This window comes from Platichthys flesus, chromosome 18 (assembly GCF_949316205.1).
Source record: "Platichthys flesus chromosome 18, fPlaFle2.1, whole genome shotgun sequence".
Classification (NCBI taxonomy): Eukaryota; Metazoa; Chordata; class Actinopteri; order Pleuronectiformes; family Pleuronectidae; genus Platichthys; species Platichthys flesus.
In genome coordinates, this window is record NC_084962.1 from 6,770,569 (window position 1) to 6,789,472 (window position 18,904).

The 18,904-nt window shown below is 43.5% G+C and overlaps 1 protein-coding gene across 4 annotated transcripts in view; it reads right to left on the minus strand.

Moving 5' to 3' along the window:
- The window catches only part of LOC133973714 (neurexin-3b), a 271,954-nt gene that overhangs the window by 88,801 nt on the left and 164,249 nt on the right, over positions 1 to 18,904 (minus strand). Inside the window, exon 1 of one of the 4 annotated variants that reach the window (XM_062411735.1) lies at positions 13,545 to 14,535. The exons of the other annotated variants lie outside the window; for them this stretch is intronic. Coding sequence (XP_062267719.1) covers positions 13,545 to 13,788 — 244 coding nt within the window. The 5' untranslated portion in view covers positions 13,789 to 14,535. Of the gene's footprint in view, positions 1 to 13,544; positions 14,536 to 18,904 lie in introns of those variants that run through there. 4 annotated transcript variants of the gene reach the window in all.

Here is an 18,904-nt window from a genome sequence, read left to right on the forward strand (position 1 = left end):
CAATCAATTTGGGGGTGTTTTTACTGTGACTTCTGTAAATAAACTATCCTTTTATTTAAGCACTTCTAAAAGCTTGTTTGTGCCGCAACTGGAAACCCAAGGGTCACGCCTGTGGTAAAGTTTGTGTTGGCTTTAATGTACCTTTCAGCTTGAGCTGAAAACACAGACAAACACACACAGTACGTGTACTCACAAGCACACAAATGTACATCCATCTATTTAACCACCCACGCACTTCAGTCGTGATGCCATCATATTATCAAAGCGTCAGGCCGCTCGACATTGATGCCACTTGACTGATTGATCTGATATCAGTGAATTCATGGACGTTTACATACATGTGGAAAGTATTGAAAAGGTTGTGTAATGTCGGAGAGTGTGCATATATAGACATGTCTCTGTGTGTAAAGCGTTCTCTGAAGGTGCTTCCATACAGCGCCTGTGTGGGTCTGGGTGGATGTGCATGTGTTCAGGCTTTGAAGTGGATTCATGCTGGGGTGCATTCCACATGGCAGGAGGCTGCCCCCGGCTATACCACGGTTACGCGGAGCAGTGAAAACACGCAGGAAGCACAAATACAGACACATACAGTATACATGTGGACACACAAACAGTTGGAGGCACTTTGAGACAGAGGAGCAACAGTATTTCATGAGACAAGAGAGGGGGCTGCACAGCTATATACCTGCCAGCTCCTATCTAGTCGACAGCCTTCTTCAAACCAGACCTAACCAGACACATCGAGTTCGGGGTCAGTTAAAAAGCACGGGACTCATCCAGCACACGTACACACATTCCTCCTGTCTCACTTCCTTTAAAATTTTGAAATATCATAGACATCAGTACTGACATTATGGTTCTGTTTCATCATCTGCAGCAAAAGTGCCACAGGAAATCAAGTGCTTTTCAATTTGTAAGAGGCTGCTGCAACAACAGCTATATTTGAACACCTCCGAGTGTGTCATAAGACAACAATAGTCACACAACCCAACAGTCCGAACGAGAAAGACATACATGTGGACCTGCTTACAGAAAGGTCAATCCAGTCATTCCAGGACAACGAAGTTAAGCCAAACCAACACTGAAGGTCTGAATGTCAGCAAAGCCCGCCAGACCACAGACTTATCCCCTCAATAAAAACCCATCAGCTCATTGAATCATCCTCCCTGCACTCATCTCCCGATGAGCCTCCTCACTTCATCAACAACTGCCATAAGGATCAATATGGCACTTCAGTATCGATTCCACGTTCTGTGGTCAACGCCAACTCCGATAATCACCTGTGTTCGCTCATCAATTACACAAGTTCCAAGGGCTAAAGGTTAGATAAGACGTAGGATTTCCAAATGACAATCACTGAACCTGAACCAGTAACAATAACTGAATAGATTCTAGGGAGGAGGATAATGAAGTCAGACTATGTTGACATGCACTTTTCAAAAAATAATTCCTCAGCCGTGAGATTGAGCGGCTTAAATTGATGGATGGTGTGCTGAAGTTGAAGTAAAGTTGTATGTGAAAAAGGTGAAAATATTCCGTCTCTGTTAAGAAAGCATAATACTGAGCCATACATCACAATCAGTAGTTGTGCTCGGAGGCAACGGAGTTTATCCAGGTATTACAGAGGACATATTTTACCCTCTGTCTGTTGGTGAAGCAGAGCAGCCATCTGAACCGGGACATTAAGGTCAACTGGAACATAAATTCACTTAACTGTATAAGTTATTCGAGACCTAGACTCACACACACACACACACTAGTTTTTGACATTTGAAAACTGTAACTATGTTGCCTGGACTGCCACTGATATGTACACTCTGGCATTGCAGTGGGGGTGAATATCCGCTTCTCTTTCCTAGTAGAGCCTGATAAGCTCTGCTCCAGCTTGGCCAGATAGATAGACAGAACGGGGGCTGCGCTTTTTTTCTTTTTTTTCACAAATTTTTTCTCCCTCTGCTGTGTGTCCTAGATGTCTGCACACAGTGGCAGCGCTGCGTTAATTCGCTCAGACTCTGTCACGAATGCGGCTCAACGTAGCCTGAGCCTGCAACTTGGCATGAGGGCAAAAAGTGGAGGGAGGGGGATAGAGAGAGAGAGGGAGAGATGGGGGATGCAGCTTGGACATAGGGCCGGATTGGAAAGAAAAGCTGAGATAAAACAAGAGAGTTATCCAAGAGATAAAGAAGGAAAGACAACACAATGGACAGACAAGGGATAGAGATAAAAATGGAACACGCGCTTTTTATGAAAATGAAAAGCTTGTGATGTTGGTTTGGGGAATTAACGCTGCTGACAAATCATGCGTGGGCATCGCAGTCGAGTTCCATTCAGGCAGCACACGGCCACACGCTCACACCTATAGATCTGGGCGAGTGATACTGTATCAGGAATAAGCCTGTGTCTCTCTGCTGCATTCAAATATGTAATCTGTACTGTATGCTGGCAGTTCTGAGGACAGGTCCTTTCAGCGGGGAGAAAGAAAGCTGCAATGAACAGTGCTTGAAATACAGAACCACAGCGTTGGTTTTATCTGGCGGTAGCTGGTGAAATCCCTCGACATCTCTGCACCAGCTTGCGAGGTAGCTACACAGCCTTTTAGATACCAGGAATTTTTAATCAGACTTCGTATTATTATCACTTAACCTTTGAGTATTTGGACTGGATTAGCATACATTCCGTGTATTAGAACGCAGCTCATATTAGAGTCACAGCCCGAATTTTAAAATTTTGCCTCTTTGCTCTCTAAGTATATTTCATCAGATTATGGTAGAGCATGGCTAGGTTTTCCTGATGAGCCTCTGTTTTAGAATTCAATCAAATTAAATATTTAATAACACACTTGGTGTAATGTACATCACCAAAGCCCTAATTAGTAAAACATCAGATACAAGTAATGTTATCTTCATCCTTCCGCTGCTGACTATTATTTGTCTAAGAGAAAAATATTTTCATCTCATACAATTTCAAGTGCAATATCACTATGTTAGGCATAGTGTTAGGCATCATATGCTCTATTAACATTGCCATTACTTATTTCTGATTCCTCTTTAGTTGAGAATTAGCTCAGGTAAATTGTGATCATAATTTTAATTCCAAGTGGGTACTTGTTCTGAATGTACTCCATAAACACACTTTTCATATTTTTTTACCCACATGCTTGATTATTTTATTCTACAGTACTCTTGTTTATCATGCTATGGTGTGTTCATAGTGGAACAGACTGGCACAAGAATTTCTATTTTATCTTATCTTATCTAATTTTATTGATTTTCTTAATCACTTCCACTTTTGAAATGGGTATTTAAAAGCTGCTAATTAAACTCTTTTAATCAATATTTTCAGAAGAGATGTTTCACATAAAATACTCTGGCAGTCACAAGTACACAATAAGTACCTCTCAAGGTGGCACCTTTATGTTAAATCGAGTATTCCCGTTAAATGCCACAACCTTGTTTTTGCACTCAGAGTTTAGATAAATTCGCCACATTCTTCATGCAACGTGCCTCTAATTTTTGACATTGGAATTACATAATTTGTTTGTTTGTGTAACCAACTATTATTTGAGACCTGGGTATTATCTGAAAGGTTAAGCTTTTGCTGAGAGAAAAAATGACTGCGGCAAGTTAGACGGCTAGAGAGACGGCTGAAGAGCTCGATGGAGGAAGATAAATGCATTGATTTTGCATTCTGTAAACAAAAAAAAAAAAAAAAAAAATGGAAAAGCAGGCCTTTTGTTGTATAAATCTGCTTAGTTTACAGTCAGCACTGATAAGAGCAGGCAGAGGTAAGGCTGAAATAAGGATCAAATGTGGTGGCTAGAGGACAGCCATAGAGAAGAGAAAATCAATTAGAGGGAGAGAGGGAGTGAGACACCGAGTGGGTACCGAGTCTTTGCATGTATGTGTGTGTGTGTATCTGTGTGTGTGTAATAGTATCATCAGGTTCACAGCACCGGGCGTCGAGTTGAGTGATTCTGTGCGAGTGATGGACAAGAGAGGAGGAAGGTGGAAGAGGGGTGACTCATATTCTAGTGCAGATACAGGAGCACCGGCAGCAGCGGACGTGTTTGTTTGCATCCGATGGGGCGACCTGGCAAAAGACCGCTCTCTTCACAGGTGCGCACACTTTAACCCGCCTCGCATAAGCAGATTACAAGCACCAATATATACTGTATTAAAATCAAAAAAAAAAAAAACCCTCCCCTCTGCCTACAATTTAATCTGCCTTTTCTTAAGAAAGTGGTACTAGCGCATTACACACAAGGGAAAAGCCATATAGAGAGAGAAGCACATAATCTCTGCTTCGCATAAACAGAGGCTCAGTCTCTCTGGCATACACACACTGTACACAGTCGGTATCAAGCCGGAGTCAGCATCTCCAGATACAGCAATGTAGATAATAGCTTGGCGTGCTATCATCGCTGTGATTAATCCTTCGGCCTGCTTTTGAGCACTTGATAAATCAAATCAAGGAAACACCCACTCACACCCACACACACGCGCGCTGCACACACACACACACACACACACACACACACACACACACACGCACACACACTCACTGCAGAGGCATGCATGGAGTAATGAGCCTCTAATCAATCTTACCCAGGCGGGGCAGTTGCAGTTTCGTCCTGCGAGCGCGGCTGAACTGCTTCTTGCACTCTTCATTCTGACAAATATGGTACATATATTGTTTACATCAACAGTGCCCTGGGGGGCTTTTGGGATCCATATGAATTATCCATATCCACTAAGTGCCCTGTAAAACAGGATGAATCACAGGTTAACGCTCGCTAAGTCTCCGCCGGTTATATAAGACTTGAGTAAAGAGGCGGTCTGCTGCCTACATTTTTTCCTATCTCTCTCCCAGCCTCTCGATTTCTTTTTAAGTTAATTCGTTATTATAATCTCAGGATTCTTGCAAAATAGAAACATGTACTGTTCACTGTCAACGTACAAAGTGTTCTTACTCCAAAACTATGACACAAAGTCAGAGAGAGGCGGTTGCAGTGAGACGGTTCTCTGTGCGATGAACAAGAGGTCAAGGAGTGTGGAGAAAAACACTTGTGCCCTTTGACCTTCTCTTAAACTTGCGACTGACCCCTGGCACAGTGTTTGCCCTCAGAGGCTGCTAATTATTCCCGAGGGATGAGCATGCGGCATGGAGGAGAGCAGCTGGGTGGCAAGGATTTGCAGCATGTGTCGGTGCATGTGCATGCCCTCCTAGAAGCTGTCAGTTTAGACACATGCTGCCTTTGTTTGCAAAATGTGCAACTTGTAAGAAGATTTCCTGGGTTTTGGCAGAATGGAAATGGAAATCAGCCTGTGATATGGACAATTAGGAGGATGTGACGAGATTACATAATTAATTGAGCAGCAGAAACTGGTGTTTTTAATCAGCCAGTGTGGTGATTAAGGAGGGGTGACTTCCAACAAGGGTCCCCATCTGGACTCAAAACTGGGACAGTGGCAGTGTTTTTCATTACCCTTTTACAACTATTTGTACGTACAAACAGCTGAATGGAAACAGAATTTGGCCTTCAGTGATGCCTGTGTAGGTGCAAACCTAATTACCTCTGCCAGGGAGGTTATGTTGAACATTAAAAAAAACTTGGGTTCTGAAAGTTCACTCTGGATTTTCAGTTTCTAAAATGGAGGATGGAGGATTTCAGACTGTCTGCTGCGCAGCTTTGTTCCTTGTTCTTCCAACAAATGCTCAAGTACAAGCTTTTACACAATCTGTTCATGTCAGGACACGACACGTACATGCTGGAACACCTGACCCATCAGCCGGCCCAATCAATTCTCCCTACGGGTGTTCCTTCATCGGCTCGGTCAAAATTGGGTTCACGCCGGCTCTGCCTGCCTCCCTGCCTGCCTGTCTCTCTTCCTGGCTGGCGGCGTGTCCATGTTAGCGCCGCTAGTAAGATGATATCATGTTTCCGTGCGGCCAGCAAGCCTCTTAGCCAACCCTGACTGACTGTTTGCTGAGGGACTGCAGGAAGTCCCAATGCAATATCCACTCAGTGCGTCTGGGCAAGCCCATTAGCTACTTTAGCCCTGACTGGAGTGGGCTGGAGAGGCTACCCCCAATCTCTCTTTCTCTGTGTGCCTCTGTGCTGCACCTCTTTTTCTTCCGCGTGTACACTCTCTCCATCTTCTTCTCAATTTATCTGCCGCCTTTGTGCTACCTCTCTCTTTCACTCCAAATAGTTATATATCTCTCCGTTGCTTATTCACGCCCTCCCGCCACGATAAACCACAATAAACCAGAAATACTGCATTGCGAACCTGGCAGGGCAAGAGTTATTTATTGGATTCTTGGTGTAAAAGATGGAGGGGGATTACAAATATTATATTTACTTGGCTGTAAACATATTTATCAGTGGATGAATTTTCTCTAGGTTGTGCATGTGTCTGCACAAACTTGTTGGTCTAGATGCTCAGTCCAAGCTCTGGTGTGTCGAGCAATAGCAATGATGTCCTAAATATCTGAGCCTGACAAAAAATATACACTTAGTCATCATCTCATACAAATGCAAATATAGGCTAATTTGGTAACCTAATATTATAAGAAACACCTTATTCCTACTATGGCAAATTACGGCAATAAACTATGAAGACAGCCCATTAACCCTAGGGAGGATATTCAAATAGCAGACATTATGAACCATTGTCTATAACAGTGCTCTGTCTTGCTGCCAAAAGCTCCAACAGCCTTTCTTACAGAATCAGAAATCAATCACTGAGGCGCTAATTGCTGCCAAGAGACACATCCTGGAGAGAGGTGCAAGTGTGTGTGTATGTGTGGTGTGTGTGTGTGTGTGTGTGTGTGTGTGGGGGGGGGGATTCATCATTATACCCTCTCAATGACCCATCAAAGTCACAATCTTCAGTGCGAAAGTCTTGCAATCCTTTGATGCAGAAGAGGTCTCTGACGTTTGGACCCCCACCCCCCCCCCTCTCTTGAATAATATGCCGGCGACTTTCCGCGAGGCGAGTCAGCCCTCATGACTGACTCCATCGAACGGCGTCACGTGGTGAGCAGGGGATCCGACCGGGGCAACTGAGGATCTGAAAGGTGTTCTCACGTCTCGTCGCTTGGTATTTTTCATGGAGCCCATAATGAGCTCTGAGTGAACTCACTTAAGGCTGCAGGGGCCGACGAGCCACCTATTAGATAACTATATGATTTCACCGTAGATCACAGATAACTTGTTTCATGACCTCCGCAGGAAGTCTCAGTTTCTGTCTAATCTCTGGAGGCGTCTGGCGCCGTCTCCATGGAGACTGACATGACACGAGGGGCACAGACATTTAACTGAACTGACTCTGGAACCAGAACTGGAATTAGCGAATGGTAATAATCCTTGTAAAGAGAAATAAGTTCATTAAAAAAATGGCTGAATATTAGGAAGTATAAAAATAAATTAACCATTAAATATCTATAGGCTTGGTTCAATTTGCACTCATCCGATTATTAATTTGCATCAAGGATGGAGCTACAATCAGTAGGGGTTTGTTCAAATGAATAATCATTTGATGGATAATTATGAAATGTGTTCAGCTACTTCCTATTGGAGCCATAATTAGAAGAGCTAGAGAGCATAAATATAATGAATAATCCACGGCTGGAGTGGCCGAGCGTGTGTATGTTTGTGTGTGTGTGTGTGTGTGGGGGGGGGGGTTTACAAGAGAGAGCACTGAGTTTCTGGAACATGAGTTTAAGAAGACAGATTTTTCCTGGTTAATTTGCAGAGCAGGCACATTTAGGGAAAAAATAATGCAGTGAAGCAAAGAGTTTTGGAAAGAGAGAGAGTAAGAATAAAGGGACGTGTATCTCTATGTTGTGAAAGAAAAGTACTATCAGCAAAGACAGAGGGAACGCCGGGGAGAGAAAAGAGGGGACGGCAAAGAGGGACGCTGCGAGCTGAGCCGGCATAAAGTGAGATAAAGGTCAGGATGAGAGGGAGATGCGGCGGGAGCCATCGCAATGTCACTGTCACCTCATTAATGTCTCCAACTTTGTTTTTCCACGTTTGTTTTTTTCTATTCTCTCTGTTCTGCGTCCTATCTCCTTCCCTCGCTATCGCCCTCTTCCCCCCATCATCTTTTACTCCTCAGGTCTTCAAAAAACGAGTGCGGAGAGTGCAACGGGTAGAAAACAAAACCACATAATGAAGCCCCTGGAACGGCTTTTCTTATTGATCTATTGTCTTGAGCATTAACACGCAGTTGCAAGGAAAGAGGGATAGAAGTTGAGCGAAGAGGAGCAGTATGCGGAGGGAAGAAGTTCGAATGAGGAAGCGGCTCGTTGTTTCTTGCCGCCATTAATCTTTACCTCTTCTCCTCCAACCTTTAACAATCCATACTCTTTTGTTCTTTACTGTTCCTCTCCATCTCGTTCTGCACCCATCATGAATAGCCAGAGGCCAATATCATTCAGGTCCATCAATGTGCTGCAGCACGCCTGCACACACGTGCACATGCGCGCACCTTAACAAGGTAAGGCAGCAACACAAAGGCATTCAATGCTCCCAGTTCATTGGAATAATTTATATGTGTGCTACATGTGGGACATGTTATATGCAGCTACTGCACCAGGACCAATACATTTTACAGGAGAGGGGTCAAATACATTTTTCATAACCTCAGCTGTGACAACACAAACCGTTCCAGTGTGTTGCCATGCTATCTCCACCAGCTACTGGGAAGGTAAACTAATACTCCGCAGTTACATTATGAACTTTGTTTTTCATATACTGTATGCTATGTGTATTTACTTTGGGATAATATCAGTGACAGTGACACAAGTAGCATTTATCAGTGGAATAACATGTTTTAAAGATGGCCAGAGAGGTGTAGTGCAGCCAGGTTTACATTCATTCACTCTGCTTTCACTTCTACAGGGGTCGAATTAGGAGAAATAAATACAAGGATTTGAAGCTAAAGCAGCTTTCTGACATGCAGAGAGTCACAGTGTCTTTAGGTACATTTAGTAGAGTTCATGTGTGAAAACAGCTCAATTGCAACTTCAGGTATATGAAATGTATTTTACCGAGCAGTGACAACAGGAGTGGGAGTTTATGCTCCTTTAGGCTGAGTTCAAGCCACTGGGACTTCCAGCTAGATGCTAATGTCAAGATTTGAATATGCTCACAATGAAAATGCTAACATCTAGGCTCATTAACATCATTATTTCAAATCCTAATGGGGACAGGAGCGTCCGAACCAAAGTTCATTGCAATCTACTGAACGGTTGTTGAGATTCTTTAGTTTGGACTGAAGCAGTGGACCACCTAATCGTCCATAGAGCTGTGGTTATTGAGAGTGATGTAATTCTCCCATTCTCCATCAGTCAATTGAAGTTAGAACACAATATATTTATAAAAATATTTACCACGCCACAGTCTTGAATACACTTTAATCCAAAGTTTCAGTAGAATAGCCCCCCCCCCCCCCCCCCCATTACAATATGTTCACCTTCTTTTCAATTATTCTTCCGGCGGCGAGGAGAAAACCATTTTTCAGTTAGACTAAGTGCCGGTGCTGCTGCCACTTCTCCCTAACAGTGTCAAGGGCCCGAGGAAGAAAAACAGCAGACTCAAACAAAAAATGTCAATCCTTTGATAATTTGCGAGAGAAAAGGAGAATTTGATGCAGCCTGTATTCAAATCACAGAGCTGAGGCTTAGCTCAGAGGGAGAGGGAGAGAGAGAGAGAGAGGGAGAGAGAGAGAGAGAGAGAGAGAGAAAAAGAGAGATGAATTCTCCATTTCAGCCTGCTCAAGATGCTTATAACAGCACTGGTCCAGTCTATGAGGAAGATTTTGTTTCCAAATGATCCTGCATCAAACGACTGCTACACACACACACACAAATACACACACAGCCACACACACACACACACACACACACACATGCAAACCGCGCGCACTCCCTCTCTCTTTTATTCTCTTTAAGTGCTGAGGGCAAAGCTTCAAAGCAGGTTAAACCACCCTCAGAGCTGTGACTCACTTACTTTTAAACAATATCAGCTCAATATACAGCGAAGCAATGATGCTTTAACTTTATCTTGATATCCAAAGCAGTGAGACTTAAAGAATGATCTTGATTTGACTTTGGTCTGGTGACTTATTTGTTTCGTCATATAGGTATGTGTTTGGAAAAGCAGCAGACAGTGATGTGTTAGTTGGTATTAATGTATGTTACAATATATGCATTAGAGAAGAGATATTTATTCTAATTCCAACCGTTGATGTAGTGGAACTGGTATCTTACCATTCTCCTTAAGCTGGCACAGGAAACACACTACAACTTGACCCTAAGCATTTATAGGTATATTACATTATGTCACTTATAGTGAGAAATCTAGAAATTACCAGATATTTTGGTGTGCAAGTTTGTGAAATTAAAAACAGAAACACTTCAAACGTCTTTCCAAGTCTTAAGAAATAAGCATATTTTTTCAGCAACGTACTCCTGCCTCTTCCTAATGGAATAGAACCCATTGAGATAGTGCTTTTTATCCAATGGTGATACATAAATAAAAAAACAAGGGGAGAAAATTGTTATTGGATATTCATGCCGATGGCACACTGAACAGATTCCCTTATTTATAGATACCTCCGCTCTGCCTTGCCCTCACAGAGAGGATCACTCCGAGTCACTGGCTCTAATTAAGAGTTTACATACGAAGAGGGCGCAAGTCCCCGGAGCGTGTTGTGTTTGTGTGTCTGTTAAAGTGTGTGAATGAATACATCAAATATGGAGACATGTATCAGGCACCTTTGTGCTGAAGTGTGTGTGCTAACTAGAAGTGAGAGTAGGTCACACATTTGCAAGTCATTAGCAAGTCTCAAGATACACAAGTCTCAAGATACACAAGTCTCAAGGTACAGTTTATTTTCTGTGACGTAGATGAGGCTGAGTGAATTGGAAGTGCCATAGAAACCCAATTGTTACCCTATCTGCTTGAATAAGCAAGAATAACAAACTTCAGCAGATAACAGCAGTAAATAGAAGTGCCCTGGGATAACTTCTGCTGTTGTTAATGTGCTGAATTGGACAATTATATTTGAGTAAAAACATGCAACTTCTCAATATGTAAAAAACAAGATACAAGTATTGCATAAAATAAGTCAACATCCAGCTGAGTCATCACTTTTAGCCACGCCAGTATCAAGTCGTCAAATATGCGACTCAAGTCTGACTCAGTACATGTCCCATGACTTGTGTCTTACCTCCTGCACTGACATTGCAGGATATGTATACACACAGAACTGGGCTATAGCATTTATCTGTTGTGTCTGTATGTTTTCTTGCAAGGTCTCAGTTGAAACTGTAAATACAATCCCCCCCCAAAAGCAGGGTCAGTCTGTCGCTGCTGAATTGTAAGTAGGCAATTCACAAACACTCACACACGCACCCCCCCCCACACACACACACTCACACTAACTCACAGACACACACACACACACACACGTATGCACAGTAACAATCTTCCTAATCTCCAGATTCTTTTTTTTCTTCCTCTCTCTTATCTCGCTCTCGACTGAGTCACCACATTTTGCATGCAAATTTACACAGAAGTCAACCAGAACCAATGCAGCTATGAAACTCTGACTTCTGATGCAAACAGTAATGTTGCTAATAACAAGAGCTTCTATGTATCCACAAAGAAGCTCTTGGATATATTGTGGATACAATATAGCGTGGGAAATATAGGGAAATAAGCAATTTTATCTACAAACCCGAATCCATACGTTTGTAAATATATTTCAAAAGAATCAACTATATATAAATAGTGTCATTTGTCTGGGATATGGAATCTGCAGTAACTTTGTTGCACGGTCATCCACAGGTAAATTAAACGAGAATGCGTCTGAAATAGCATATGAGGGCAATTAAAAGGATAAAATAAAGGACATTTCGAAGAGGATGAATCAATCACTGTGATTCTGTTGCACAGGATCGAGCATCACACCTATACAGCTTCTTAAATGGCTGCCACCCCAGTCCCTGCCCAGTCTTGCCTACTTTGTATGGTTTGCACATTCCACATTAGTGATGCAGATTCTCTCCCTCCCTCCTTCCTTCCCACTGCCTGTCAGGCTCATCTGCTCCAATAGCCCTCTACATGCTAAAAATGAGCCCTCAATGTGTTAAAAGGAGTCAAGCAGGGACCTGGCTCGAATATATTTTTTCAAATGGATTTGATCCCCCTCGCAGGGAGAGACACAGACAGACTGGATCGCCCCGAAAGCTATGAATGCAGATTTTAAGCAAAGGCCCCTTGAATCTGGCCTGTTCTCTTTCTTTTTGTTCAGGTTTGTTCCTTTGGGTTATTTCAAAAAATTATTCTCCATTGGTATTTTATCGAGAACATCATAACCCAGCAGTGTTGCAACAGTACAATATAAGCCAGCTTCTTGAAATGTGACTACGGTTTCTCCTGGTTTACACATGGTTTCTATTTATGATCAAGGATTTTTCTGTTGCTTCTCAATTTGATAATTTATAAATCCCCAAATAAATATAGAAAATGAAATGCTTGTTAAGTCAAAAGTCAAAATAATTGAAACATTTATTTTATTATTGAGATGCTTCAACATGTTGCAACTGCCTTATCTACATTTACTGTTTAACTGTATTGCATATACTACATCATATTTACTGGCAGGTAATTGCAGCAAAAACATTTAAAGAATTTGATGGTAAAGAAAAAAGAAGATAAATCCGTTCATAATTAGATACAAATTAAAACAACTGAGACACCTAATGATACCATAGTATTACAGGCAAGCCGTAAAAGCATGTATCCTGTACAGCTGGAGAGACTTAATATTGCTAATGCTGCCATTAGATCACATTAAGTGCCTATCAAACATAAGTCAATAATGAAAAGGCATGTGACCACCGGTGCTAAGTCTCCCTCCTAGGTGTGCACAGAGAGGAAACGCTTGTGCAGCTGTTAGAAGAGATAACCGATGCATGGAATCCTACATGGACATTTAAAAAAGAGGGTTGTTAATTTCAAAGTAAATTTCAAAAAGCCAGATGTGATTTTGTCAAACAGAGACCTCCATCTAAGAGGACAAGTCCATCGCGTAAAGACTATGGTCCAGTCCTTCACTCTATCAATCATCAGTTACAAGGTGGGATTATGGTGATTCAGAGTTGCTGCTTGTTCCTCAGTTGATAGAGTCACCGTGGGTGTCGTGCTTGTCAGTGCCTTTCCACTGACAATTAAACCTAATCTCATAAACAAGACACAGATCCATGATGCAGAGCCGCTGTCAACTATCATTAGCTCCATGTGCTGTGGTGGTAGGAAGAGCGAGAGGGTGAGCAAGACGGAGAGACCGAGACAGAGCGACAGAAGGGGGGGAGGAAGTGAGTGAGTCAGTTGTAGGACAGAAAATGATAGAGAGGTTGCTACAGATGTCTCCTTTTGACTCTGATCGGTTATGATGATAAATTGACAGAAACAAGTGAAGCCAGAGAGAAGGGGGAGAAAGAAGATGGATGGGGAAGGTGGGACTCACCGTGGCCGGCTCGTAGTGAGGCCGGGGAGCGGTATATGGACACAGGTGGCTGGTGGTGCCGGGGCCCCGGAGGGCCCTGCGGGTGATCAGGCCGGGGCAGGGCAGGGGGCAGGGGGGCTCCAGAGGTAGGGGACAGGAGGTGGAGGTCTGAAGACGAGGAGGAAGAGGAGCCCCAGGCAGAGCCCAGCACCATCCATCCCGCTGCCAGAGGCAACATCCAGAGCAGCTTTCCTTTGGGGAGCATGGTTCACGCCCCCCCTCCCTACTGGATATTTAAATTCGAGAAAAGCAGATGAAGAACGATCTCAGAAAAAGTGACCTTCCCTTGGCCAGGATACAGCAGGCAACTCCATCACAGAGAGAAATCAAGACACGCTCCTTGTAGATGTAAGATCCAGCAGGTCCCTCCAAACAAACTGCAGCTCAGGCTTGTCTCTTGGACTCTTCCCGTTGGAAGGCGGCAGATCCCCCGCTGTGCCTCGTTTGCTTGCTGGCTCTTTGAACCAGAATCCAATATGTCTTTACTTTCTGCTCTTGGCGGGATCACCCTGTGGCTTTTCCTTTGATGACCATGTAGCCCATCATTTCGTGTGCGCGTGCGTGTGCGTGAGAGCGACTAACGCAATTGTGCATGCAGGCTGTTGCGGGCGACACCTGTGTCCCAGTGCGCCCTTGTTCACCTGCAGGCGCAGAGTGAGTGACAGCGGAGAGAGCAACCTGCGCTGCAGCCTTCTGTCCGCTCGCTCCACTTCGTTCTGCACAGCTCCGCTCTGTCAAGCCACGGATAATACACAGCCTGGGCTAGGAGACCGAGGAGGAGGAAGGGATGGAGGGAGGGAACAAGAGAGACGAGGAGCTCCACACACTCCGGCGCGGATGAACTGTCAGCTTTCTGTCTCTCTATCGTATTCGCAGCAACACACTCTCCGCTCCCTCGCAGTTCGGCTCCAGAATATCAGCGGCAGGTGAAAATCCCAGCTTGGGCTTTATCTCCCTTTCTCAAGTTTGGATCCAATATTTGTCCGACTTTTCTTCTCTCCCCCACTTCTTTCGCCAGCTCTTTCTTCTTTCCTTTCTCTTAGTTTCCCCTCGAGAAGAGAAGTGGTCTGGCTTGTTAACCCGGGGAGACCCAGACTGATAGCTCTTTGTATTACTCCACGGTGGAGAGAGACAGATTTGCAGACAGATAAAGAAAGAGAAAAGCCAGGGAGAAAGGATTCGGACGAGAAAATTGAGAAACCGCTGGGAGCGAGTGAGATGGTGGTGGTGTCGGGGGGGGGGGGGGGGGGGGGGGGGGGTTGAGCGAGCGAGCAACCCAGGAGGGGAGGGTGGAAGAAAGAGAGAGGATGGAGGAGAGAGAGAAAGGAGAGGATGAGGGCTCAGGTGAAACTAAGTGAAGATGATGGGGCAGAGGCAGGGAGAGGAGAGGAGCGGATGGGGGGGGGGGGGGGGGGGGGCAGCAAGTGGGCCAGCCTATGCAAATCCTCCCTGAGCAGCGAGCAAATCAGGGAGGCAGGCAGCCACTGCAGAGGAGTGGGCTGCCTTTTAGTCACAGAGAGAATCAGGGATGTGAGGGAGGGAAGAGAGGAGAGAGTTAGGGATCGAGCAGCGGACGAGGGATATTAGAGAGTGGGGGGGGGGGGGGGATGAATGTATAATAGTATTTGCAACCTGGTATTTCTGGCATCGCAGTTTTCGAACCCAGCTCCACGGTAGCGCGGTGTCACTTTCCCTGCAACAGCATGTGACCTGCTCTCCCTGTGTTTTGACGATTTCTGAAAAGCCTATTGGAGCGAAGCCACTGAAGTAAGAAAAAAATAATCCATGAAATAAATCCATGCATTATGCACACTGCAACGGATTTAGTGAATTTCAAAGGGGTGGAATCTCTCTACGCTCAAACAAAAATGACAGAAATAAAATCCCTGTTCTGTCAATCTTGAGTTTCCTGTCATGAGAGACACAAACTCAAAGGTCCAATCGCAGTTACATCACGCCGGATTTCAAAATGTAATTTGTTTTGACACGAGTGCTCAGTGTTTTGCTCTTGACCTTCTGAATTACACAGACATATTTTTTTTCAAAACACAAAAGGGAAAGCATGTGCATGGAGCAGTAGCCATGACACTGACGTGCTGTAAACTTTCCAAACGCAGAACCGGTTATCAGGTTCGAGGAGGCACTGTGCAGGGCTCCTTCACAGCCTCAGCTCCACTCATTGCATTTGCCGAGATGTCCCTTCATATTTTCGTTCCTTTTTTCATTTAAAAGGAGTCCTTATCTGAAAGACCCGGGGGCACAATTATTGCTCCGCTTGTTGTGAGCACAGAACACAGAGATAATGTTTCATGGGCAAATGGACGACAGAGGAGAGGGGACAGTCTGACATCCATTGATCGTGTAAAAGGGAGGGGGCAGCCGGGATCAGAGGATTTCTACAGAGCATTTCTGTTTTGAAAGAATGAGAGGCAAATGTGTCAGAACTTATACTTTTGCATTTATGTTTGTGTGACTACAAGAAGTGTTTTATTTGAGTAGTTCCAGTATCTGCAAGCCACAGGCAAATGAAAATAAAGTAATTTTTTTCTTTTAATTTGGATGATGCTTTGAATTTTTAGTCGTAGGCCCTTTTATTTGGAGAGCATGCATTTCTGAATCCTCTGTAATTTAATTTCTATCTTTTATCATTTTATTTGTAAATACTTCAAAAGAAAAATATTTTTCTTAACATACCAATGTCTGAATTATTTGATATTAAAAATGATTAGAGTTTATATCTATGCCCTTGAAAAAAGCGTGTATCTATAACATATAATTATGGCTTTAAGCGACAATAAAACTGTGACAAAACCTCCTTAGCTATAATGAATTGAGAGGTTAACATGCTAAACCTCAGCTAATCTGTCTATCATTTAAAAATGGGAGCCTGATCTTATGAGCCTGGGGGGGGGGGGGGGTTGCCAAGATGATATTTGCCTATAAGGAAGCTTAAAAAAAAAGATCTTAAACCAAACCTGTTCTTCCTTTGGCAGAAAACGTAGCTGTCATGTACTGTAGCACATTATCATTCTATCACTCTGAATATCTATCACTCTGAATATCTTTTACAAAAGACTTATTTTTCTTTCTGTTCCTATCTTTACTTTTCACAGCTTCATTTTTCCTGAGCATGGCTTTTTTTAAATAATTGGTGACTTGGAAAAAATGTTTAATACTGCATAACACCAAGAAGGCACTAGCTGGTCCAAATATGTCATCACAATAAAAATTGAATTTGAATGTGATTTTTACCTAGATTCTTCATCTTGCAAATTTATGGCGAGCAGGATTTGTCCGCCTCTGAAAAAAATGCTCTCAAGTTAGCAGGCTGCTGCGGCTCAGTTTGCATGTCTGCTCTCAGGGTAGCTGGCTGTCCCTCTCATGCTGAGAGTCAGATCTGGCATGAAGAAAGCATAACAGAAGCTGACAAGCCAACAAAGAAATACGTCATCTCTGAAAACTCCGTCCAAATCATCCGTTCATGTCAATCTTTTTTTAGACGTGTGAGTGAAGATGTGAAAGTTCCATCTTTTAATGTTGAAATGATGTTATTTTTTTGTGATTTAACATTTCAAATAATTTCTTACATGATAAATAAAAAAATGGGTCCATGGTAATTTTAAGAATCATATTTTATGCATCCTGTCCCAGCTCCACTTAAAATCTAAAACTGACTTGCTTCTCTAATGAAGAGATTCAGAATCAGAAACCAATACAATTGCAGCATGTTTGAATGCAGCTTGATCTTATGCAGTCCACAAATAATACCATTGCGTGAGTTATATGAATTCCTTTTGTCTTTGCGTGGTACATTCCGAAGACTCAGAAACCCCCCTCAAGGCTTCATGCTGGGTAATAAGTTGCACTACTTATGTTCAACAGAATTTTATTCCTCACTTGGCTTAGAGAGCATTCCAAAATAGAAAATGTCCAGTTGTGCCACAGTAAATAAGCTCAAATACCACTCAGTCATCACATTTACACGACAGGTTTATGAATTAAAATACAACTGGCCGAGGATAACTTTGCAAAAAATAACAGACTTATTCAAATATAAATTTCCTTTCTGCACTTTAGAGACACGTGTGTTGTGTTGGAGTGTAGAAGAGAAAAGAAGAAAGCAATATGTCACCTCGGCCATTACCCTCCCTGCCCTGCGGCTAAAGTGGACCATCCAAAGAAACATTGTCTTTATAGCACAGTACAAGAGAGGGAGCAGTTGATCGGCAATCTCTTTTCCAACGACCCATCGGGGGTGCCCGGACCTTTCAGCGGGGAATTCATGGACATCAACGCCACCAACGGAGCCTCTCACTTCTTCTGTGTGGCAGCCACAACCCCCCCCCCCCCCCATCTGCGACTGGGCTCCAACATTTGCATGCCTACTCTGGTGCATAGGCAAACAAGCCACCTGTAACTGCATGCAATCAGAAGCATCTGCACGAGCTGATATCTCAACTGCCGAGCCACACCCGACGCCAGAGTGTAAAAGGCTGCGTCTTCCAATCCAGACTAGTCAACCAATAAGAACCTTGGGAGCGTGGCGCCTCACGCTGGCTCAGTAATGAACCCTCGTCAGGATCAGGGCTAATTAGTGTTTTACATTCTGATTTCTCTGTGGTGTCTCTCTGTGTGACAGATGAAGTCTGCTCTGCCTGCCCTGCACACAGGCAAATGGAGCGCAGAACATCTTCATGCCACAGGAGAGCGGGGGAAACGGGAGGAGGAGGAGGATGGCAATCTCTTAACTCTATTAACCTCAACCGCTTATTCACAACTGAAGGGTATCGGTTCAAAACAGGACGTCGGTCTGGAGACCTTAACCGACCCAGACATGACTGTGCAATCACTGGATGTTGAAACTTAGTCATTAGCTGTTGGTAGGGCAACTAAAAATGACGTGGGCATTACTACAAAAAGCGATGTGTCCGTTTCGAATGATGTAACTGTCACTGCCCAAAATCTTCGGTGCATCCTTTACGTTGGAATCATTGCTAAGCTATACGTCCACAAGAGGGCGGCAGAGAGTCAAGCGTTTCTGACAACATGAACACGATGATGACGATGTGATGATTATGATGTAACTCTTAACAAAAAGGCAAAAAGGCAAAAGCAGTCATTCCTCACCTAAAAAAGCTCGGCCATTCTTGGAACGTCTTCGTCACATTGAATAAATGTCCGACATGAATGATTAGCTTTACAATCCCCCCACGATTTATGGTTGTATGACTTTGTCTATTTCGTTCTGTAAGCTTTCCTAAGATGTCACAAATGTGCACAAATTCAATTAACAATATGGATAAAGGGGTCTAACCTTGAGC